This window comes from Osmerus mordax, chromosome 4, assembly GCF_038355195.1.
Source record: "Osmerus mordax isolate fOsmMor3 chromosome 4, fOsmMor3.pri, whole genome shotgun sequence".
In the NCBI taxonomy this organism is placed as follows: Eukaryota; Metazoa; Chordata; class Actinopteri; order Osmeriformes; family Osmeridae; genus Osmerus; species Osmerus mordax.
Window position 1 is genome coordinate 20,844,931 of NC_090053.1, and position 25,944 is coordinate 20,870,874.

The 25,944-nt window shown below is 47.4% G+C and overlaps 2 protein-coding genes across 3 annotated transcripts in view; one reads left to right on the forward strand and one right to left on the reverse strand.

The window, feature by feature from the left end:
- The window catches only part of immp2l (inner mitochondrial membrane peptidase subunit 2), a 72,599-nt gene that overhangs the window by 40,857 nt on the left and 5,798 nt on the right, over nucleotides 1-25,944 (forward strand). For both annotated transcript variants that reach the window (XM_067234699.1, XM_067234698.1), the window contains exon 4: nucleotides 24,314-24,379. In XM_067234699.1, coding sequence (XP_067090800.1) covers nucleotides 24,314-24,379 — 66 coding nt within the window. The remainder of the gene's footprint in view (nucleotides 1-24,313; nucleotides 24,380-25,944) is intronic.
- On the reverse strand, nucleotides 13,206-15,750 carry lrrn3a (leucine rich repeat neuronal 3a). The gene has a single exon (XM_067234696.1). It carries the CDS (start codon nucleotides 15,748-15,750, stop codon nucleotides 13,651-13,653), a length of 2,100 nt encoding a protein of 699 aa, XP_067090797.1. The 3' UTR covers nucleotides 13,206-13,650.

The window sequence follows — 25,944 nt, forward strand, 5'->3', positions numbered from 1 at the left end:
GTGAGGTGGAGAGGTGGTGTGACCTGAGGGCAGGAAGGTGTAGACAGGGACACCCACGGAGCTGTGACAACATCTTATGTCAACATAAGTGCTGAATGGCCTGGTGCTGTCTGGTGAGTGGCCTGGTGCTGTCTGGTGAATGGCCTGGTGCTGTCTGGTGAGTGGCCTGGTGCTGTCTGGTGAGTGGCCTGGTGCTGTCTGGTGAGTGGCCTGGTGCTGTCTGGTGAGGGGCCTGTTCTGTCTGGTGAATGGCCTGTTCTGTCTGGTGAATGGCCTGGTGCTGTCTGGTGAATGGCCTGTTCTGTCTGGTGAATGGCCTGTTCTGTCTGGTGAGTGGCCTGGTGCTGTCTGGTGAGTGGCCTGTTCTGTCTGGTGAATGGCCTGTTCTGTCTGGTGAGTGGCCTGGTTCTGTCTGGTGAATGGCCTGTTCTGTCTGGTGAGTGGCCTGGTGCTGTCTGGAGCTGTCTGGTTCTGTCTCTTCTACTGCAGACGTGTTAGACGCTCCCTCTGTCTCACATGTTACTAGAGTCCTCATGACGGGGGTTAGTTTCGAAGGGCCACGCTTTTACAGTTTTTGAAAAGCTGCAACCGATGCTAATATTTCAGTATAGTTTCATATTTCCTGCAAAACAGACCTAGTGCAGCGTTTTGTACTTGGCCTATGCATGATCACTCATATCGCATCAAATAAAATAAAAAGTCAGATCAAATCAAAGATTTTTCCAGACATGAGAGTGTTTATTTTTTCTTGTTCTGCAAGAAGTCATCAAACCCCCTGAAGACCAAAACACCTGAGAGGATCTTTCCCAATGATATATTCCCGGCTATAGCACCAACCCAGCATACTGTATGGTTTGTCTGTGAATAAATAATCCTTGTCACCCTTTGGGGGAAAACTGTTGAAGACAACGGAAGCTGAGGGAGAATGTTCTCGTCGTCGTGAAGTGAAATAAATGTGTTGATGTACTTTGTTGCCGGTTTCTCTTTTGATGCGAAGAAGCAGCTTCAAGCTCTCTTTGAATAACTCCTTCCCTGCACATACACCTCCCACAAATGCTCCAAATAAATGGAACAAAAGAGTTCATTTAATTCCTGACAATGGAGGTGTCCAAGGGAACTGCCTAAAACAACTTTTTGAAGCATAATTGCACAGTGCAAAAAATTATTCTACCAAGTGCATTCATTATAAGATGCACGCAATCAGTTAATACAATGACTAATTAAACCGAGGATTCTACTCTTGTCCCTTGAAGGGAAAAAAAAGGTCGGTAATTACTAAGCGTATTGTCAGCCTGTATTATTAAAACTTTATCATATCTGTTTTCCACGTAATTCCCATCCCCTCAGCCTGTGTAGCGATGTTTGCATTCTCTTCATGCAATTGAATAAACAATAATACAGTTACTCCCTCAAGTGAGCTCTCAGTATTCTCCAGGACCGAAGCTAACAGGGTCAGATGTTCCCCCTGGTTCTCCGGTCGGCTGTAGCTAAGTCCTCAGAGGCAGGGCAGAGACCTCTGGCTGGGAGGCCGCTGTGTGGTGTCTCCTCTGCTCCAACCCGGTCGCTTCCAGGAGGAAGGCCAGGGCAGGAAGCTCAACCAACACAGAGGACCATCGATTGGCTGAGTTAATTATCATGGTTATCTGATGTTCCTGTGGACTAGCAATAGCGCACCTAAATACCCTTGGAGATAATGACAGAGATCACAATCTTCTACTCCCCTTCAACCTAACCCCTTCAAAAGACTGGAGGCATATAAAATCTGAACCAGCAGGGGCTGTCACCCTGCAGGGTAGTACGTTCTGCCGTGAACATGGCAGAGATAACCATCAAGGTCATTGGAGAGGTGGTACAGCCAATCTGGCGATAGCATTGATTTGATGTCAATGGCACCTGTCAAATCACAGACCTCCGTTCGGCCTGTAATAAGTAGCCGGACATCTTCTTACACTGCGCAAACAAAACAGTCAAGTATTGCAGGGCATTACAAAGCTAAAACAGGACTTCTTTGCCCCGTCATGTGTTTTCAAATTTCCTTCTTTTCTTTTCTTCTAGACGATGCCAAAACCGTGAGTTTTCTGTCTCACCCTTGGCAAGTTTCAGGGCGTATTTTCAGGACTTGAACGTGTTTGACATTGTTGAGGGCAGATGACACGGTGTTGTTGAGCTCAGCTGACTCTGCGGGCGTTTACCCTTGTGTTGTGGAGCGGGCGTTTACCCTTGTGTTGTGGCGGGGTGCGATCGGCCCAGCCGTGCATGCTGCGGTGGCGTGGCGTGGTCTCGTGAGCAGGTGCGGAGGCCAGATGGAGCCAGCGCCGGTGTCAGACCTCCAGTGCAGAGTGATTTATCTAGGTGTTGTTTTTACTCTCCGGCGAGGGCGCTCTGCCCTTTGAACCAAGGCCTCTCTATTACCTCCACTCTTTTATTGGTCTGTCTCCTCTCCCTCCTTCCCTCTCCCTCCCTCCCTCCCCCTCCCTCCCTCCTCCTTCAGGATCAGAGCTCTGTTTCATTATGGCCTCCTCATATTTCTCCTCACCCTCACTGCCTGCAGACGGTGGTGACGCAGGAGAGATCTGAGAGGGACAGGGATGCTTGTCACCAGGGTTTCGAATGTGCTCGTGTGTGTTTCCTTAAGCGGACACACCAAGATCAACATGCATTTCTTGCAAGGAATCCTTCTTCTTGGTTTATTTTTGTTTGTTTGGAATGTCAACCTGTTTGTGTAGATGGATGCTTCTCTCTTTTCCTCCTTTACTTCTCTGTTTCTCTTAAGATTTCTGCCTGTTTCTTTTCTCTCCCAATAGACGTCTTCTGGTCTTTAAGAATATTGTCATAGTCTTCCGGGCTTACTTAGGCACACACACACACACACAGCTGCCAAGGAGGAAGATGGATGAGAGGGTTGACACAATAATGACCGAGTGTGGCAAGGTAAGATAAGCTGCAGAAGCATAAACACACACTGGTGTGGAGAACAGCAGAGGACTGCAGGTTTTCACTTAGCGTGGAGAAACTAGTCATGGGACAGAAGCCGTCTGTACCTCATAGAGATGCTTCTGCTGTTCATCAGCAGCACAGTGCCAACATGACTTCATACAAATGTGTATGGAAATGGGTTTTACACCGACATCTTGTTAACAACTGTACCTGAACCTTTGAACAGTGGAGAGACTTCACAGAGTATTTTGTAATAAGGAACGTAAACGTATTTAGATTTTTAACCCGTATTATTATGAAAGTCTTTGTAATTGAGTCCAAACTAACTGTTGAGAACATTAGTTGTTTTCTTAGAGTAGCCTATACCACTCAATGGGAGAAAAGGATTTGCTCGCCCCCAAAAGTACACCCTGAACCCAATGAGCTGAGAGGAGTCGTTGCTCCATCGATCCCAGGGGCATTTACCCAGTACCAGTCTTCACAGCAGAACAGACGGCCATTGATCTAAGCTGTGGTTACGTAAGGTGACAAATCGAATACTGCACAATGCTGAGGTATCCTTTAGATTGGACCAGCATATTAGAGCTGGCCGCTCAGTTTCTCTTCCAGGACTGACTTTGGCAAGACTTTCCAGCTGCCACTGCATTCACAGCTGATGAGATTCTGGGATGGTTCGGAGTGTGTGTGTGTCTGTGTGAACCTCACTTCAAAACAACAACAAATAAACTTCAGTTAAAGGTTCAGAAACAGCAGTGTTTGTTTGCAGTTTCAGGAAAAGGTGTGGTTGTGTGTGAATGTAAAGAGTTCTAAAACTGCTGTTTGTTAGATTCGGAAATTGTCTTGTGGAAAATTGCCAATGAAGGGGATGTTCTGAAAAAAGTGTTGGATGGGAAAACGTCTTGCGAGGGATTATTATTCTGTCTAAATTTGTGGTGTGCTTGCTATTTGTGTGGAATACCCACAGTTTTGCCTTGCGAAGGATGCAGTCATGTTTACTGTGCTTTGAACATTAGTCTCTCTCCTTGGTAGTTTTATCAATAAAGGATGGGTCTTTGCCTCAAGTGAGATAAAAATATCAAAGATGCACTTTTCCCAGAGGGAGAAATGCCTGGCTGTAGAGCAGCTAAAAGGAACTTTTACAGAAAAAGCGAAGCCACAAGAAAACAGCCACCGCTGGTCGCTTTAGAAATGTTCACTGGCGTCTTCCAGTTCAGGAAACATTCTGAATGTGCGAGTACCAAGAAGAGAGGAACACACAAAGAGAAGCCTGATAAAGGATGCTGGCCGTCGGGTCAGTGATGGGGGAGGTGCTGCTATGATGGGTGTCCCTCCTCACACTTGGGAGTACAAACAGAGTACAAACAGAAAGTACTCAGAGGGATACTTGATGTAATGATGAAACAGAATATAGGCAGTGCATCAGAGACTCATGGTAGCTATAGTGACTACATGTAGACAGTCTATAGTGACTACATGTAGACAGTCTATAGTGACTATATGTAGGCCGTCTATAGTGACTATGTGTAGGCAGTCTATAGTGGTCAGGGAAAATACATTGTGTGACGCAGGAAAAACTATTGGGGTCTACTACAGGGATCTACTTTTGATCTTTTATTCGTCCAGTTTGCTGTGTGGCTCCAGTACAGCTTTCATGAACTCCATCTTTAGGATGTTCATCTCAGGCCAAGACTCCTGCTGATTGACTGATTGATTGGGGAATAATTTCTTGTTTTTGCTAACTGACGACCATTTACAGCCTCACTGTGAGGGGAGCTGTTGAAGATGTCAATTCTTCCAAATTGTTTTTGATTTAAAGCAGGCAGAGCGCTAGCTCATATTAGCTCTGGTCTGCTGCTGTTATCTACAGCCAGCGCTAGCTCATATTAGCTCTGATGCTGTTATCCACTGCCAGCGCTAGCTCATATTATCTCTGCTGCTGTTATCTACAGCCAGCGCTAGCTCATATTAGCTCTGCTGCTGTTATCCACTGCCAGCGCTAGCTCATATTAGCTCTGGTCTGTTGCTGTTATCCACAGCCAGCGCTAGCTCATATTAGCTCTGGTCTGCTGCTGTTATCCACAGCCAGCGCTAGCTCATATTAGCTCTGCTGCTGTTATCCACTGCCAGCGCTAGCTCATATTAGCTCTGCTGCTGCTGTTATATACAGCCAGCGCTAGCTCATATTAGCTCTGCTGCTGCTGTTATCTACAGCCAGCGCTAGCTCATATTAGCTCTGCTGCTGCTGTTATCTACAGCCAGCGTTAGCTCATATTAGCTCTGCTGCTGCTGTTATCTACAGCCAGCGCTAGCTCATATTAGCTCTGCTGCTGCTGTTATCTACAGCTAGCGCTAGCTCATATTAGCTCTGGTCTGCTGCTGTTATCCACAGCCAGTGCTAGCTCATATTAGCTCTGCTGCTGCTGTTATCCACAGCCAGTGCTAGCTCATATTAGCTCTGCTGCTGCTGTTATCTACAGCCAGCGCTTAATGGCTACATCCAACAAATTCGGAAGTCTCCAGTTCCAGATTTGGAATCCAGCTTTAATGAAATCCCCAGGCCTTCACTTGTGGAAACGTTCACATTTGTCTTATTCATTTTCGCTTGCATCTCTGTGAACATCTGACATGTATTGTGTCACACAAAGTATTGAATAAGCTTGTAGTTTACATATTCAAGGAGTTTGAAAACCGTTGGACTTCACTGAGCAGATGTCAGAGTTAGTTGTTGGAGCACACACACACTGACACAGTCAGACACACACTGACACACACACACTGACAGTCAGACACACACTGACAGTCAGACACACACTGACACACACACACTGACACACACACACTGACAGTCAGACACACACTGACAGTTAGACACACACTGACACACACTGTGTATTTTTTATTGTTCTTACCTAAGCAGGCAGACAGTGTTTAAAACGTTTCTTTGAAACACTTCTCAGTTTGAACCGTTGTGCAACTAGGGGTCTGCGCAGACTCTGTCCCAAAGAGCTTTTAAGTACACACACACAGACACATTCGCACACACACAGACACACACACAGAGGGACTCCCGTTTGCGCATTTGCAATTCAAAACATTTAAATACCAGATTAGTGCTAAATGCAATTATTGTCATTAGGATTGGTGTGGCCTGTGTTTTTTGGCTGTGATCTGTCCTAATTTGGTGGATTTGTCTTATCTGAGGTTTTGGAGAGCCAGCTGGTGAGAGGGGGTGATGAGGACGGAGGGAGAGTGAGAATGCGGGGTTGATGAACATCAAACAGTCGACAGCACAGCCGATGCCTTTTGTACTTGACTAGATTAGAGGAGGATAAGTGAGTCAGGCTGTATGAAGCTGATGAGATGGGTGCATGTCCGGCATACAGGCAGAAGAGAGGAGGTCCAGTCTAGTCCAGTTACTGAGGGAAGATGTTTGGAACAGACTCGGGTGGGTTAGTAGCAGCAGAACTGCAGATGTTGTGACGTGCAGCCATGATTAGATTCAAGCTCTCTTCAAGCATGGGAACCCCTTTCCCATATGACCCCCAGCTCTGAAAGCACGGCCAGGATGCATGCTAAAAGAAGACTTCAGGCACAAAAATCTGTGCATTTATTACATATTTAGAACAGTGTTTACCCAATACTGTCGGCACTGAAAAACGTCTATGTATAGCCTCTCTTAAAAGCCTGGCTTATGACCAAAAAGCTGCCCTTACAAAAACAGCCTGTAGACTCATGACTCAAAGCAGTTTTCAGAGCTAGTGTAAACGTGTTTGCTTTAGATAGAACCGACGACCGAAGGACTGCAGAACCTCACTAACAAGTTAGGATGAAGTCAACTTAGCGTCATGAATGACCTGTAGACAGAGATCAGAAAAAATATATAAAAAGATGGCCATCAATAATGGTTTGACGTAGCATCCAAGTGATTTCCTGTAACTTGTATTATGTGGGCTTGACGACACCGGCCAACGTTGGTTCTGTAGTAATGAGTACCTCGATGCGTGTGTTTGGTGGGATGGGACCCCCCCTTTCCCCAGACAAGTCTGCCTTCATTTCCTCTAATCTGCCTCTCACCTCGGCTCACAGCTATAATCACAGCGCTAGGAGGAAGCTTCCGTTTAAATGAACCAGCTTACCGGGTCATTAGAAGAAGGTAAATTATTCATTATGGAATGTGTAATCATAGAGAAGCCTTTGGTGGTTTCGCCGTGAAGGCCACGGTGCAGCGGAGGATAAGGGAACTCAGAAGCCTCCTCTGAGACCCGGCCACGCCCAGGGACGCTGGCGGGAGCCGCCAACACAGAGGGGTCCTGAGAGGAGAGTGAGTGTTGGAGAATATCGAGGTGATGAACTCCCAACTCTCCTTGTAGCTTCACGTGTGTGGCTCTTGAAGCGAGCATGTGGTCAGAAAGGCAGTAATTAAAAAGGTGACAAAAAATGATTGAATACTGTTTTATAGATCAGAATTTCTGCAATTTTACAGACTCGTACAGTTTATAGAGTCATTCAAATCTAATAGTAAAACTGTGTTCATTTAACAGACGCTTTTATTCAAAGCGACTTACACCTCTCGATCTCCAGTCAGTTGCTCCACCACTGAGCCGAAGCCATCTCCTGTGGCCAAACCAGGCCTCATTACAGATCTCACTAGACTGTACATGCTACAGAAACACATAAATTCACTGCAGTTCATTAAACGTTCCTTGGCCACATATGAAGTAATCCTTCACGGCGTAAAGAGGCTCCAATCATTTTTGATGGCTGTGATAGATAAAAACAAAGCTGTGGAGGAGCCAGTGGAGGAGCCAGTGGAGGAGCCTGGCCTCTGTCTCTGCCCGTAGTGTCTTATTGATGTGGTTTCGCAGTGAGTGCTCGGGGGTTCTTCCCTCTCTCACAACTCCAGACTGACACATGGAAGCTGCCGAGTCTCTGCTCTTCTTTTCATCGGTACAGAAGTAAACGTCAGCGTGGCGCTCTGCTGTTTCCTGCGTCCTGGGGGAGGCTGCCGAGGCACTTCCTCTGCATGGCCGCTTGTCATCCCTCACAACCTCCCTGGCTGCTGCAGCAGTCATCCCTCACAACCTCCCTGGCTGCTGCAGCAGTCATCCCTCACAACCTCCCTGGCTGCTGCTTGTCATCCCTCACAACCTCCCTGGCTGCTGCAGCAGTCATCCCTCACAACCTCCCTGGCTGCTGCTTGTCATCCCTCACAACCTCCCTGGCTGCTGCAGCAGTCATCCCTCACAACCTCCCTGGCTGCTGCAGCAGTCATCCCTCACAACCTCCCTGGCTGCTGCAGCAGTCATCCCTCATAACCTCCCTGGCTGCTGCAGCAGTCATCCCTCACAACCTCCCTGGCTGCTGCAGCAGTCATCCCTCACAACCTCCCTGGCTGCTGCAGCAGTCATCCCTCACAACCTCCCTGGCTGCTGCAGCAGTCATCCCTCACAACCTCCCTGGCTGCTGCAGCAGTCATCCCTCACAACCTCCCTGGCTGCTGCAGCAGTCACCCCTCACAACCTCCCTGGCTGCTGCAGCAGTCATCCCTCACAACCTCCCTGGCTGCTGCAGCAGTCATCCCTCACAACCTCCCTGGCTGCAGCAGTCATCCCTCACAACCTCCCTGGCTGCTGCAGCAGTCATCCCTCACAACCTCCCTGGCTGCTGCTTGTCATCCCTCACAACCTCCCTGGCTGCTGCAGTCATCCCTCACAACCTCCCTGGCTGCTGCAGCAGTCATCTCTCACAACCTCCCTGGCTGCTGCTTGTCATCCCTCACAACCTCCCTGGCTGCTGCAGCAGTCATCCCTCACAACCTCCCTGGCTGCTGCTTGTCATCCCTCACAACCTCCCTGGCTGCTGCAGCAGTCATCCCTCACAACCTCCCTGGCTGCTGCAGCAGTCATCCCTCATAACCTCCCTGGCTGCTGCAGCAGTCATCCCTCACAACCTCCCTGGCTGCTGCAGCAGTCATCCCTCACAACCTCCCTGGCTGCTGCAGCAGTCATCCCTCACAACCTCCCTGGCTGCTGCAGCAGTCATCCCTCACAACCTCCCTGGCTGCTGCAGCAGTCATCCCTCACAACCTCCCTGGCTGCTGCAGCAGTCACCCCTCACAACCTCCCTGGCTGCTGCAGCAGTCATCCCTCACAACCTCCCTGGCTGCTGCTTGTCATCCCTCACAACCTCCCTGGCTGCTGCAGCAGTCATCCCTCACAACCTCCCTGGCTGCTGCAGCAGTCATCCCTCACAACCTCCCTGGCTGCTGCAGCAGTCATCCCTCATAACCTCCCTGGCTGCTGCAGCAGTCATCCCTCACAACCTCCCTGGCTGCTGCAGCAGTCATCCCTCACAACCTCCCTGGCTGCTGCAGCAGTCATCCCTCACAACCTCCCTGGCTGCTGCAGCAGTCATCCCTCACAACCTCCCTGGCTGCTGCAGCAGTCATCCCTCACAACCTCCCTGGCTGCTGCAGCAGTCACCCCTCACAACCTCCCTGGCTGCTGCAGCAGTCATCCCTCACAACCTCCCTGGCTGCTGCAGCAGTCATCCCTCACAACCTCCCTGGCTGCTGCAGCAGTCATCCCTCACAACCTCCCTGGCTGCTGCAGCAGTCATCCCTCACAACCTCCCTGGCTGCTGCAGCAGTCACCCCTCACAACCTCCCTGGCTGCTGCAGCAGTCATCCCTCACAACCTCCCTGGCTGCTGCTTGTCATCCCTCACAACCTCCCTGGCTGCTGCAGCAGTCATCCCTCACAACCTCCCTGGCTGCAGCAGTCATCCCTCACAACCTCCCTGGCTGCTGCAGCAGTCATCCCTCACAACCTCCCTGGCTGCTGCAGCAGCCGGTAAGACTGCAGGAGCAGCCGGTAAGACTGCAGGAGCAGTCGGTAAGACTGCAAGACTTAGCTCAGGCTCTCTGTGGGGGCCATCGTATCAGCCCCTGCAGCTCTGGAAAACGAACCCTGGGAGATTCTAGAACATCTAGTAGCAGTGCATCCTGGGAGCTTTGGGATTGGGGGATTACAGTGAACCCACCCACCCACCCCCACACACACACATACACACACACACACACGTGTATATTAATAAGCAGTACTTTGGGGGGCATGTTTGGGGCAATACTGAATGATGAAATCACACAAATCCTTGATATGGGATCACGCTGTCACCCGAGTTGTTTTAACTTAATGGGCCTTTGAATGGAGACATCATCACTTACAGCCCCAGGGTGCAGTTAGCTGAGGGTTACATACATGTGAATCTTTCTATTTTTACTTACTCTAAGCCACAACGAGCAGCTCTGGCCTAAATGCAAAATGTGCGTAATGGGGTAATAATTCAGAAGCAGAGCATTTTTGCAGCGCTTAGGGGAACTTTTCGTTCTCTTTTTGTAGTATAGATTTTCTTGTTGTTTCATGTGGTAAATGACGGCAGAGGAATTGTCCCAGGGGAAACATGGTAATAGGAGTTATTTGTTAACTTTAATCAGAGGTCATTAGATTGTGTATTTTGTGGAATATCCCAATGGACGACACAGCAGGTACGATACAAGGACCATGAAACAATATAAAAGTCTATTAAGATATCCTTATGTGTTGATGTTGTATTTGGCCCATGGGGGTATTTCTTTATCAGAGGCTCATAATAGACAGATGCATTACCTTTCTCTCGTATTCTTTCCCCCTTGATATGTCTCCTTTCTTGGACAGACTAGGCGTCCCTCACAACTCTGAACCCAATCACAGCGCAGGCTCTCCCTCTCTGACCTGCACCATACTCTTCTTATCATCTTTACAACACAGTGCACTGCACCCCCCCCCCCCCTCTCTCTCTCTCTCTCTCTCCCTTCCTCTTTTTCTTTGTCGTCAAAAGAATAGTACAGAACTATAAATGGAGAGAAGAGTGTAGATACCTTGCAGCTGAAAGGAATCTGGGTGTGTAGAATGCCTGCATTGTGTGGGCTAACCAGTGGTGTCTGTCTGTTCAAGAATATTCTTTAGAATAATATTTTAAAATGTAATAAAGCACTCAGTCTATGAAGATGGCTATCAAGATGCTCAAGCAAGTATTAAGGACACAGCCCTTCTGTATAGTGTATTGGTCTATTTTGTATTTTGTTATTCTCAAGTGATTGTGGAAAAGATTTGAATGGAAATAGGACTTCATGTTTGGAATGCTAACCATACTGTAGCTTCCTAAATAATGTTGCCTAGCAGTTTCAAAATCCCTTTGCGACAAAGTCTGTCACTTTAAATGATTGTATTCTAGTTGCAAAATGTGCAAGCAACCAAATACTAACCTTGGAGATCCATGAAAAGAATGACTAATTGGTTTTGTATGGAGGAAAACTGGGAGCTAATTTCCACATTCTCCCTGGACCTGGCTATTCAGTTCATCATGTGCTGCCTATTTGCCTTGCACAATATTAATGACAAAGTGCATGGTACATCAGTGAACAAATGATCAGGAAGTTGATTGTGTGGGTGTACTGAATGTCTGTTAACTGTTTGTTCATGAGTTCTGTGTGTGTGTGTGTGGATGTAGACGGTTACTAGTCAACACTGCTGTGATTAAGCACACCACACACACCCCCTGAAATGATGTGAACTAGATTCCCTGGCCGCCCCGTGTCTGGTATCTCCGTGCGTGAGAGGTCTACTGTTACGATGCCCCCTGAAGAGGTCTACTGTTACGATGCCCTTGACTCAGCCTGTCTGAAGGAGAACACGTCAACGGAAAGCAACCTCAATTTATAACTGAATTATCACATTTCATGGCCCTAGATAGCGCCAAATTAATAACTGAGAGCAGCCTTGTATTGGAAAGTGTTTGCATGGGTGAAACATTTATAAGATGTGTCTATTATTATTTTGTTTCCCTGATTGGATTCTATCCTGAGGCAAAGTTTTCCCTTGTCGGGAGGAGCAAAATGGAGTTCAAACTGTGTAGACAGGGTATGACGACGCCTCAAATGTCCGGCCCGTTTTCCAGGAAATCCACTCTTTCAAGTGAAACTTGGATCCTGATAACCCAGCAAACACAGGGCACTCCACAGGAGTTTTAGTGAGTTTTTCTGGGAGTTTTTCCTTGTCTTCCCTGAGGTTTTAGGTTGGTTGAGGGGCAGTTCTATGGGTTTATGTGAAGCCCTCTGTGACATGCTTGCGTGTAAAAAGGGCTATACAAATACATTTTGATTGGATTTGAGGCTGTCTCTCATGACGATTCCTAACCAGCCCTCTTGCCCGGTACCCAAAAATATGCCACACATCAATAACATCAGAAGGACAGATGTTCAGGGCGTCAGCCGTCATGTGACTGACTTCCAGCACTTTGTCCTCATTTTGCGCTCCATTTGTCTCCTTCCTCTCCTGGTTCGATGGGAAGTGTTTAACAAACGAGCCAAAAAGTTGCTGAGCTGTTCCTGCAACGGCGCCCGTGTCTCGCCAGGGTCACGGAGGGAGAGGGAACGTTCCGGCAACACGTTCCTGCTGACCCACTCACTACCTGTGCTCTAATGGGTCATATTTTAGTTCCCTTGGCGGTGACAAATGGCCACACTCTAAAAGCCCTGTCCAAGGTGCTGAAACTCTGTTGATATATGGCTCAGTCCTCTTGATAAATGCCCCCCATCAGTCCGAATGTGAAGCCGATTCATCACCCCAGTGAGGTTTGTGTTGGGAATCCATATTGGATTTTTAATGAAGGAGAATATAATGCAATTCTAAGTCAATAGGGTCTCCAATGCCATGCCCACACACGTACAGTGTTAACGCACGTAAGCACACACGCACACTCACTCACTCAATTACACACTCCTTCCCCCTGATTGGCAAAACACGTCATCCTGCTTGAGATTGCATTTTGGTAACAATGTTAAAATGTCCGCCTTCAAGGGCAGCCCTAGTAATTGTGTTTGTCCACAACACAGTGTTCCTCTTGTATGGTTTAGACAGTGATATAGAAAGATTTATGGTTTTTGAATTTATGAATTCTACCCTTTTTTTGGGGGGGGGGGGGGGGGGGGGGACAACTGGATTTTACAGCTAGGGCCTAAGTCCTTATTTGAAAGCAGTACAGTGCCATATTCATCTTTGTACTGCCAAGCTGCTTTTCGGACAATATGGCGACTCAATGTGAGAGAAAACATTACCTTTCAGTTAGAAGACAGCATACGTTTTTCTTTATGAAAAAGTGTATTTGATCATAAAATGTTTTACATCATAGTTCATGTTATTGTATACTATTCTAACAAGTTTTCCCTTTTTTTATAAACTCTACAAGTAGAATTCTGTTACGTATGGCCCTTTAATGTTACACAGCACGTATAAGTTTCCTTGCGACCCACAAAGACATCTCCACAAGCGGTTATAAACCACGGTAGAAGAACAGAGACAAAATAGTCTTTGTGCTGCTTTATTCCAGTCGCACCGCATGAATGACCAGTAGCCACGTATATCAATTTAGATACTTGTCTGTGAAAGATCTGCTGCAATGACACACATTTTGTATTAGAAAATAGTCTTTAGTCTGGTTTTAGCTGGTTACATAGTTATGCATGAACCCTACCGGAATCCACCCTGTCAAATTCACCGATTAGGTGTCCTTTCAAATGTCTCGAAAAGAGGGCACATCAATCAAATGCTTGTGTCCATCTCTCTTCCATGATGTCCAAATCCAGTGCATTCATTTCCATGACCAAGGTTGTTGCTCACATGGAATGGTCTGGAAAGTCTACTACCGTTGCCCTAACCTTGACACCAGAAACACCCAGTCCTGAGAGAGAGGAAGATGAACCATCACTAGGACCTAGCAGTGACTCAGCCTGATCCTCTATCAACTTCCTGTAAAAGAACTGGCTACGCAGAGATGTGTAGATGACAGAAAAAGCCACGGCGACCACCACGAAAAGCACAGCACAGACACTCATCACTATGGTGTCCCAGTTCTCACTGCTGTCAACAGGGTCTTCCAGTCCTTTAGTGGTGACATTGACACAGTCCCTGTAGCCTCCCAGCTGTCTGCTTGTCACCTCCACACATACCCTGTACTGGGTGGAGGGTCTCAAGTGAGCCAGCCGGTACTCTTTCACATCAGAAGGAACCCTGGCGGTAAACGCCATGGAGGGGTGGTTAACGTGGGCGGTCATGTACCACTTTATATTAGAAACAAAACCACCAGGGTTTTTCCAGGACAGTAAAACAGAACGAGGCTGCACGGACTTGGTGTCCAGCCGCAAAGATTGGTTCGAAGGTTTGGGAAAGTATCCGTCCACCACCACCAAGACGGATTTCAGGTCTGCGCCGACAAGATTGTGAGCGACGCAAGTGTACAGGCCGGCCTCATGGTCACCAGCGTCATAGATGTCGAAGGTCCCCTCTGGGTGCATGTAGTACTTATCAGACACGCTGTTGGGCAGCACCCTGAGCCCAGTCGGCGTGACCCAGTAGATTTCAGGCTCCGGTTCTCCAAATGCCCTGCAGTGCATCGTCACCTGACCCCCTTTCCTGATGGCCATTCGATCCGGAAGGCTTCCGGACGAGATGAGCGGAAGGCAGATCTCCGTCATCTCCCTGAAGTGCACCTGTCGGACGTGCTGGCCCTGGTACTCTGGGGGCTCAGCACAGAACAGCGAGTCAGGCTCCATGAAACGGACTCCGGTCCTGTTCATGTTGATCCAGCGGACGACGCAGTCGCAGCGGATGGGGTTGCTGTGCATGCTCACCTCCCGCAGGTTTGGCAGGGACTCCACGGTCCTGCGGTGCAGGGCGCTCAGGGCGTTGCTGTTCAGCATCAGCGTCTCCAGCCGGGGCAACTTGTAGAAGGCGTCCGGGTGGATGTAGGACAGTTTGGGGTTGTTGGTGGCCTCGATCTTGGTTAGTTCGGGTAAGTTGCTCAGGGCGAAACCGTCGATGCACACCAGCTCTGTCATGCTGTTGACGCCCAGCTCCTTGAGATGGATCATGTCCGCAAAGTCCCCCTTCTGAATCCGCTCGATCGGGTTCTTGTTTAGATCCAGGAACTTCAGGTTTTCTGCCCTTTTTAGGGCAGCCCGTGGAACCTTTTCAAACAAGTTGTCAAAGAAGGAGATGCTCTCCAAGTTCTCAAGGCCCACCAGAGTGTTGTCCGGGATCTCTGACAGATTCATCCTGGCGAGAACCAAGCTACGGAGGTTGACCAGAGGCTTAAAGTTCATGTCAGACAGCTGGAGAACGGGGTTTTCTCCGATCATGAGGATCTCCAGGGTGCGAAGAGGCTGGAACCACTCCATGTTGATGGCCCTCAGTCGGTTGGAGTTCAGATGCAGGCGTAAAAGTCTCCCTAACCCTTGGAAGGCCCTGGGACTGATGGAGGAGATCCGGTTGTGGTTGATGTAGAACTCCTGGAGGTTGGGCAGGGAAGGGATGCAACTGTCCGACAGGGTCTGGACGCAGTTCTCCTCCACGTGCAGCGACAGCAACTGGGGAAGAAGCCCCAGGCGGACACTGCTCAGGGACGAAATGTTGTTCTGGGACAAGTCGATCTCTGTGATGTTGACCAGGTAATCCAAGGGTTCTTCCACATTGATGATGTTGTTGGTCTGTAACAACAGTACCTGTGTATCGGATGGCAGTTTTCCTGGCAGCGTTGCAAGGCCCAAGTCATTACAGTCCACTGTGGGAGCCTCTGAGTACATAGAGCTGGGAGAGAACCAGGGTCGTGTCTCACATCGACACAAATCAGGGCAATGAGAACCCTCCTTAGAGGCCAAAACAAAAGCAGTCAGAGCTAGCTCGGCTAACAAACAAACCACAAACGCCGTCTCCTTCATCTTGGCCCCCTATTCCCTTCAGCTAGTAATTGGTCCTTATGGAGTCTGCTGTTAGCACTGTTAACTTCACAAATAAAGGCTCATTTGTTACTGCTGAGAGACAGAGTGGATTTCTGCTGACGCCTGGTCCCTAAAGATTTGGCCCTGTTGTCTTGCCGTTCTTGGCAACGAGGAGCAACCTTTTGATTTAGCCTGTGCCAGGTTGTCATGCAAGCTGGATAGTGAAGGTCACTGTGTCCTTCAGGGAGAGGGTCTGTGGACTTTGGGAAAGAAGAAATGATCTGTCTTCATCTGGAGATGAGTCACTTTGTCTTCCATCGTTATTAGCCACTGTCAGCGCTGTCAATTTTCATCTGGAAAAAGAGATGAGGAAAAAGAAGAAAACAAACATTCAGTACAACCTGGGGTTATTGAGAAACACAGGAATATTGGCTTTTAGGAATATCGAGCTCCATTCATGTTCATTTCATTTTATGGCTTTCCCCTCCATATCAGCGTCATGTTATGATTGACTTGACCTTATGTATATTATTTGGCAGTTTGTGACTAATAATTACACTTTGAATCATTTAAAATTACTGAAAGGATAGAGATCCGTCTTAGAAAGTGTGTTTGAATTAGACAGTCCAGTAAAATAAAACTGGCAGCATCCCAAAATGGAACAAAACAAAACAAGTCAGAATAGCAAGTTTAGAAAATCCAAAACATCAGGACCCTTCCAGCGTCGCCACAGACCTCCTAATCAACAAGCTTGAGACCCTAAGTCTTTACCGAAGAGAACCATCAAGGAATCATGCCACCGCAATTTTTGAATCGCCCAAAAAATATCTCTGAAACTTGCTACAGGTGTTTAGTTGTGACTCTACAGCCCTCCTGCATAATGGACATGCAACTGGATTAAAGATTCACACAGGCGAGAGGTTACTTGTCAGGTGTGCTTGTGTCAACTGCTCATATTGATATTTGTATTAATATGTGACATTGAGGGCAGAAGGTATGGCTGTGTGTTGGATGGTAGATGAAGCTGTCGGCGAGGCTATCAGAGCAGGCTTGTGATGGATACTGGTTATGACAGAGCCGGCCAATAGCAGCCAGTCAAGATGCACAGGTGGGATCAAGTTGTCAAAAATCATTTTTATTTGTCTTCTTGCTTGTTTTTTTATTTGCTGGTTTTCCCCTTAAATATCTGTGGTCCAGCTTATAAGACATTCCATCTACACCTCCTTCAGAAACGAGCAGATGAGCAATTTATTTTTTATATCAAATTTACGGTTGTTATTAGTATGTGTGAGAGTATGACACTCTTGATGCAGTGCTTGATATTGTTTGCATTCATCATTGCCAGGTCCCCAGTGTTCAGGTTTTTATGTGTAAACCATTAAAACTGGGAGGGGGGGTGCATGATCATTGCCCTGGTGGAACTGTATGTGTTTTATTCATGGAAATCACAGCAATATACAGGATGTATGGAAAAAGAACGTGCATGTTTATGAAGAGAAAAAGATTGAATGGTAAATACTGAACATGCTTTTTCCTTGATGTAGTCAACTCCCCAGAAGCTCACACAAGTTAATTTAATTTATTCTGTTTGCTTTCACGACACTTATGCTCATTTTCCTTTTATTACTTAACGCTGGGACCCAGCAGTGACTTGACTCACATCTTGTCTGCACACTATTAGATCAAATGGATATATTTAGTGGAGGTATTTTCAACCAACATGTTGTAAATGACGTTGATTTATCTGCTGTCATGGGAATGCTGTAGAATGTATGTAGAAACAGTTTGATATGTTATGTAGCAAAACTTTTAAATACTGCTTTGCAGTCCTGTCTTAAAGTTCAAGTTTCTCTCTCTTTAGCGTCAAGTTTTTGGTTTTTAGCAATACCTATTCTATAATACCTGCTATACTTTATATGCTTATTTCTGTTTACTTGTGATTTAGTCACTGGAGTTGCAATTTGAGTCTGTATAATCCTAACTCAATGCTGCGGTTGGATAATACAACTTGAAAGCACTAGAATCTGTTGTTGCTGTAATATTTCTTCGCTTTATTGAAAGGTGTTGAAATGGTTTCAGCACCAGAGTAACTTAGACTAAACAAATGTTTGTCTTTTTTAAACAACTTGGTTACTCAGGGTCTTAACATGGAAAGCCAGAGTCTATGGTATCAGAAAAGGACTCATTGTGTGAAGGAGTCCGGGAAGTCAACCTCCATAGACTCATTTGGGTTGTGGAAGCGGTCCACCTCTTAGGAGATAGTGTGTTGGGTTCCCATCACTTCAACCTACGCACTGCTACCTCTACATCTTAACTCTTACACATAAAAAAACCTGTATTTAGTTTATTATTTACTTTAACTGCGGGTAGAAGTCCTCCTGTAGTAACAGACACGCTAGCTAAAGTGGTGAAAATCTGTCCATTTCCGTTCAGTTTAACCCCTCGACGGTGCGTGCTGGGGGCACTTTTTTTAAGTGCTGAATATTGACATTCTCCAAATGGATTAGGAGGGTCCAAACATGAAATATTTGTGTGTTCATTCCTATGGTGTAACATGGCCGGCCTATGAGAGCATTTTACGGTCCTCCTCTCCTAATGTGCCAGACGTCTCATAAAGTGGCCCCATTCCACCATGTTTAATTCACCAGCTGAGAGTGTAAAGCAGGCTGTCCCTGCCACACTCGCAGCCACCCACCCAGCCTGCCTGCCTGCCTGCCTGCCTGCCTGCCAGCCTGCAAGCCTGCCTGCCTGCCTGCCTGCCTGCCTGCCTGCCTGCCTGCCAGCCTGCCTGCCAGCCTGCCTGCCTGCCTGCCTGCCAGCCTGCAAGCCTGCCTGCCTGCCTGCCTGCCTGCCTGCCTGCCAGCCTGCCTGCCTGCCTGCCAGCCTGCCTGCCAGCCTGCAAGCCTGCCTGCCTGCCTGCCTGCCTGCCTGCCTGCCTGCCTGCCAGCCTGCCTGCCTGCTGGGTGGTTGGGTTGGGTTGGGTGGAAGTGAAGAATGGGAGATGACACCACTGTCACATTATCCTGGTATTGTGACAAAGCCAAAAGACCCCAGCCTTGTCCATTCTGCGAATCGAGCCTAAAGAATCCCTCCGTCCAGGCTGGGGAGCTGGATGTAGGACGTGAGCTTGTTTACCAGTGTGACAAACAAAATGGAAGGTGTATATTGTGACCACTTAAGACCTGCTGAGGACAAAGTGATGTTTTATTTGTGCCTTAATGTACCCTGGACAGCTACATTTCTTGTGATGCAATCCCTTTATGAGTGTCCAATGTTATTCACGTCCTGCTGTGGCTATGAAAGGCTTAAGTGCACTTTGCAGAGGAAACCCTACATGCAGTTACTTAGATGTGGGAAAATATAGCCTTATGTTCCCATCCACAGATGCGTAAATCCTGTATATGTAAAAAGACTGCAAATGTGTATATATAAGATACAGTACTGTGCAAAACTATTAGGCACAAATACAAAAAAACTAAATCAAAAATGCTTTTAGAAATAATCAAATAAAATTTAAAAATCCTTAACATTGCACTTTTATATTGCTGCATATATACAGACACCCAAAAAACGCATGTTGATTTGTTTTGGTCCCTAACACTTTTTAAGACTGTGACTATTGTTTTGGGAAACAATGGTCACAGGAACATCGCGCAACTCACTTGTGAAATACGGCGTGTTTCTGCTTACTACTTACAGCTGCAACATAAACCGTCTGTGAAGGCCTGTGCTGTAGTGTAACAACTCAGACCCGCCTGGACCACCTATCCCCCAAGAGAATTATCGATTCTCTATCTCTCTCCTTGTATCTCTCTCACTTTCTTCCCTCCCTCTATCTCTCGCTCTCTTCACCTCTCTTCTTCTCTTCCCCATCTTGTCTTTCTCACTCTCTCACCACCTATCCGCTCTCGTGTCGCATGCTAATCTTAACTACATAAGAGGTCATGACGTTGGCTCCCAATCCCCTCCTCCATTGATTTACCATTAAATCTGTCTAAGCTAAAACTGTGCTTTCAGCAGGGACCCTACCGTCTTCGTGTTCCCCTCAATTGAACCGGTGACACGGCCCCAACACCCACTTTCGGGTCCTCTGCCACCCACCCTGCAGCCACACAACCTGCATTACTGATGCTAGCCCGGTGCCTGGCATTAGCATTAGCTGTATGGCTACATTCATTAGCACGGCCCACTGTGTGGCTCACATCCATAATGAAATCTGGAGAGGAGCTCTTCCCCCTACATCTGCTCCACACCGCCTGCAAATAAGCAGCGAGTCAACAATTAATTAGGGATCGATGTTAAGCTGTCAGAACCCTCCGGCTTAGCTCCCCACTCCCGCTTCACCCCGCTCACCGGCTTTTGACTGTTCTGGAAGAAGCGCTCCTCCCCATATAGGTAACCATGGCCTGTCTGTTGATTGATGATGTTCCTGGTGTGCCTATACGCCAGGGTCGTATGCTGTAAGTAGGCTACAGGATGGGGGGCACTTTTGTGCTCGTATTTTTGTTTTTTTTGTTAACCTTGAACAATTAAGACTATAATCAAGACAGAATGATGCAGAGGTAGCTATGACATGCATTCACCGGGAACGAATGCTGTTTTTGGTGACACTTTATTCACAACGTTTTTGTAGAGGAACCTGCATGGTTCTACAGTGCTGAAAAACACACAATCATTCCCAGGTAAGAGGTGCAGCCAGGGATGAGTTTTCCCCGGTGTATCAAATCAATCTTTGTTTAGCAGCCCTGGAGTCGCGTGTGCTGTGCTATTGGTATTCTCAGCGTTGCGTGTCGACTCGGCCTGTTACAGAGTGTGGATTGGCAGGAAGTATTTTGAAATTCTACTGTAGTTATTGGTCCAAAACCAATTTGAGCTGCTGTTTCTTCTAAGCATAAATTGTTGACTGCTTTGTAGTGAAGCACCGTAAGTGAAACGGTCGTCTTTTTAATCAAGACACACTGATTCATCCCATTACATTGCTATCTCCGTCTGAGAGATGAATTGCAAAAATGTCATTTTAACCATGAGAATAGGAAATTGGCGTATTAGTTGTTGGACCCTTGAGAAATAATGATTGTTTCAAACTCTCCATCGCTGGCGCTGATTTAGCATGATATTATGCATTTTTGCTGCCAATAAAAAAAATATTTTACTGTAGCGTAATTTACCACAGGAACGTGCTTTTATTCCCCCTCGTTGTATTTGACCCCATTGAGAAATGTTGTTAAAGTGCTAAACTAGGTCTGCACTCTAAAGACGCCTCTGTGAGATGTTGTTAATTATGAACAAGACCTAAATACAGTCACAGTGATGAGGGGAGGGAGAGGGAGAGGGAGAGGGGGAGGGGGAGGGGGAGAGGGGGAGGGAGCGTGTTCTGGTAAATTAGGCAGGCAGTGGTGGGAATATCTATTCCTCTGGTTTGGGGAGACTTCTCTGCATCCCAACCCTACGATGCTCAGCTCCTACTGACCTGTTTGTACTCATCATTACATTCCCAACAGGAAGGAGAATATTACTTTCCTCCCCTGTGTTTGTTCACTGTTGAGTCATACAACAGAACCGTGTGAGACCATGCACAATTTGTCAGCCGTGCTTTCACCAAAAACCTATAGGAATTATTTCCCTTCAGGTGAACCTTGTTGAAATCATTTTTTTTTTTTTTTTATTGTTGTCAATGCATTTGTATTTTGTTTTATTTTTATTTTTACCTCAAGGCTACAAGTGGACTGCATACCTTGACTGTTTTTATTTTTCTCCTCCAAGACCAGTAGTCTTTCTCCCAGTGAAACCTGTAGAGCATTTCTTCAGATAACACTGCCTCTCTTCCCCTCAAGCTACAAACAGCCAGATCTCCCTGTCAGTTTCAGAGAGCGACAGCTCATCCCTGAGAGGGACCTGGGAGATGCAAGGCAGCCCTGGCTCTTAAACATCCGCAGCCTTCACCGTTTCATCCAAACCTGCGACAAAATCCCTGTCTTGAACAGCCTTGCCTCGCTCTCAGCCAAGCTTCCCACATCACCGCAGGCTGTGCCTTCTGCTAACTCCTCACACACACACACACACACCAAGCTGTGCTCAAGGACTACCGCAGTGCCACATGAAAGCATCATCCACGGCCCTCCAACACAGTGCACATGAGTCATAGCCACAGGAACAGACCAGATACGAGAGCCGCCTAACTCTTACCCATGTGTCCCAGCACCCTGACTCCCGGAGCAGCAGGTATTCCTCGCATGGCTGCAGCAGTGCCCCTCAGTCCGGCGCCCGTCCGGCCAAACAGCGACACACTCTCGGGCAGCAGAAGCCTCTCCTGTCCTGTGTATCTCCAAGAACGTGCGTCTTCTTTCCCCGTTCGCCACGATACTGAGGACGAGAGAGCGAGATGGAGAGAGAGAGAGAGGGAGAGGGAGAGATGGGTAGCTTCAGCTCCAGTCTTGTTCCACTGCGCGTGTGTGTGTGAGAGAGAGAGAGAGCGCGAGGGAGGCAGAGAGAGAGGGTTGAGGTGGAGGGGGAGGGAGGGAGTTTAAGTGTGACTCCTGGTTGTGTCTGTGCCTGCTAAAGATGCGTGGTGCGGAGCAGTGCAGAGGGGCGGGCGCCTCGCTCGCTCTCTCCCTCCTCTTCAGCGTAGTTTGAGATCAGATCACTCAGCTGATCAACCATCACTCTGTCCCACTGCTGCCTGCCCCTTCGCCATTAATGACTACACACTCACAAACACACGCCCACACACACACGCACACACACATAAAGCCTCCCCTGAGACAGGCCAATCACTGTTCAGCTCCCGGGCTCTGTTCTGGGAGCTGCGGGTGAGTGTGATTGGCTGAGCTGCCTGTCAATCAGTCATGATCCCCTGTATGCCGGAGGCAGAAAGAGAGGTGGGAGGGAGGGAGGGACGAGCAGGGGATGAGCAAGAACAAATGTGTGTGTATACGTGGTAGAGAGGGGGAGGAAGGGAGTCATTCTGTGTGTGTGGGAGGGGAGGGGAGGGGAGGGGAGGGGAGGGGAGGGGAGGGGAGGGGAGGGGAGGGGAGGGGAGGGGAGGGGAGGGGAGGGGAGGGAGGGAGGGGGTCAAAGAGAGCGAGCGAGGGAGGGAGGGAGGGAGTCAGAATGGATGTGGCTTCTTATTAAGACTGGCGTTTGTGTTTGATTCTCCCAGGGTTTGAAGGCAACGTTTAACAAACTGCGGTTTCTCAGGGTCATTATTCAATGCCTTTGTGTAAAGGTCCCTCATTTGGCTGGAGTCGTTCCGCCTGCACCCCTCTGTGTGTTTGGCTCTCTGCTCCCCTGACATCCTGACGTCTTTCACAAACCAGTGGATATGAAAGAAGCCCAAGAATGATTATGCCAGTCAAACTATTGATCGTAGCCTCAGAAAAAGGAAACGCACAGAAAACCAACACATCTTTACGACACGGCGGTTGATTCACCGGACTATCGTCAATATTAAATTAACATTGTCTCCTGGCAGCAACAACTTGCTACCACTGTCCCTGGCTGGCTGCTAACACACTAGTCTTTTATGTATTCACTCATGAATGAAGTCATTGGCATGACATTTACGACTGTGGAATTGATGAAGTGAACATAGCAGCAGTTCGACGGGGTTTACTGCTAGCATAAAAAAAGAGAGTTTCTTCGGGAGTCTTCTGCTGCAGCACTGTTTGAATCACCCCAAGGTGTCTCCATTCACCTGCTGGGAAGCTTCAGAGATGGAGTGATACAGCAAAGAAAGAAGGGATATACTAGAACAGAAGAAGAGAAGAAATCCTTATCTTTACCCCTTCGGGATCATCCTGCAGTCTTTCCTTCATAGCTAATGAAAATCATCACTCATCGCAGGGAAAGTACAGTGTTCTGGATAAGCAAAGTGTTGTCGATGGTCTTTTAAAAACGGGGCCATACATAGAGTAGCATGACCTTTTGTTCATCTGCAAAGCTCTAACACACACACACACACACACACACTTCCCTCCTGCAGTGACACACACACCTTATCTCACTTAAAGTAAATGTCTTGAAATCCTGTTGGAAGTGACAAAGCTTAGGAAAGCTCTCTAGTTTTGATCGTTTATTATTTACTAATTCCTGGATTTTTTTTGTTAGGCCTGTTGGGCCTGACACCAAGAAATGTAAATGTTTAAATCGTATAAGCCTGGTTCTGTATGTGTTGCTTGTCGTTTACGCTACATTGTTTTTCAATGTTTTTTGGCATTGTGTAATATTGAAGGGAACCACTTCAAAAGGACCCTCGTCTCAACGTAACCCTTGCTAGCATACTAGAGAAGTTAATTACTAAAAACAAACATGCAGTGTTTAAAAGGATTGCTGCGGTCTGACCCTTAGAAGGAAAGAAGTCGTTTCATATTTCATAGAACATACAACAGCTGCAGATGAGGGAAACAAACCGATGTTCAGAGAGGGATCAGAACTGACTCAGACCCTTTTTAAAGACAGGAGACATTGACGTACAGTCACAAGCTCTTTTACCTGGGTTGGGTTAGGTGAATTCTGTGTTTGCAGTGGCTTGTTATGAGCTGAGAAATGTTTACTGCCCCCACAGGTCCCCCAAGAACCCCCAACAGAAGATTATCAAGCGGGTCATTGCCCTGGAGGGAGACTTCATCAAGTAGGTTTACCAACACCCTCCTCCCACAACACACCAATCATAACACACACTGTTCTGTAGTCCCTGGTCATGTGTTGGAGCGTGTTAAACCTATGACCTGTGCTAGAACCCTTATAACGTTATTGTTTGCCCTCAGGTCAGAGAGCTGTAGCAACATTGTGCTGAACTTGTCCAACCAGACAGCTTCCTTTCCCCCTGGACAGTCCTACATGTTCAACTAGCGATGAACAGCCCTCGTGAGCTAGCGCCGAAACTCAAACCACTTTCGGTTGAGATAATGCGAAGAAACAAATGAAAAACACATGCAGTCGTATATTTTACGAGCTCATTAATCTCCTTCATTTATGACAGTTGGTAACAGAAGTGGCTAAATACTGTATTTGGCTGACGGGGGTGAGTCAGCCCAGATTGTCCTCCTTCAAGGTGACACTGTCACGCTCGGATATAGCCCCTCTGATGGCTGTGAAGAATTGATTACCATTGTGACGGTTTTATAAGAAAGGGGGCGAGAGAGGGAATTGGCCTCCAATGGCTATTATCTCTGTTCTCTATCAAAGGGCGGGTCATCCACAAGAGTGCCTTTTGAAGCGTCCAATTTTACAAGGCTGGGCTAATGACTCCAGCCAATGTCACTGATGGAAATATGTCAGGACCATAGCAGCTTTGATGACTCTTCTGAAGGTTACTTTTATTTGCGCCTTGATGTGGTGTTCCAGTTCACACTGTCTTGATACGTATCATTAGAAAATCCGGCACTCAAACCCGATCAGTCAGCTTTAAGTCAGCTTATCATGGCAGGGTTATTCCAGAACTTTCAACTGAAGTCAGATACACGCAGAATCACTAAAGCAAGTTTTTGAAACATCGCCTAACTTTTCGGTTAATATGTAAAATGTGTTCTGAAGAAGTATCTTATTTTACCCTATTGCTGTGAAAGTACCAAGTCAATGAAGTCAATTGCCAAATACAAGTTCAAGACAAAATCAACGTTTTTATTACAGATCTGTAAGGTGCATGTGTCTGATACACTCAAGCTGAGCATCTCAGAGGACTGGACCAAAAATACAGGAATGAAGGGCAGTTAAATAGCTTTAGCAAACAGCATAATGACAGTTTCCGTGATAAAAGCAACAGCGGTAGCTCGATGTGTGGCTCTGTGTCGCTCTGGGATCTCTCTGCTCTGATTGGACAGTATGAGCATCAGGCAGAGGCGTGTGTCACATCGCATAACATATTGTCGCCATGTAATTCATCCTGGCAACTATTTGTGATGGGCGCCACTGAACAAATTACAGGTCACCAGCCGGGGAGGGGATGAATAATTAACATGGCTTTGATGGCTTTACTGGCAGACACACTGAAACGAGGCTGGCAGGCTGGTTGGCCGACTATATGATTGGCTGGCTATATCGCTGGCTGGTTGGCTGGCTGGCTATATGGCTGGCTGGCTATGTGGCTGGCTGGATGGCTGGCTGGCTATAAGGCTGGATGGCTGGCTATGTGGCTGGCTGGCTGGCTATGTGGCTGGATGGCTGGCTATATGGCTGGCTGGCTATACGGCTGGC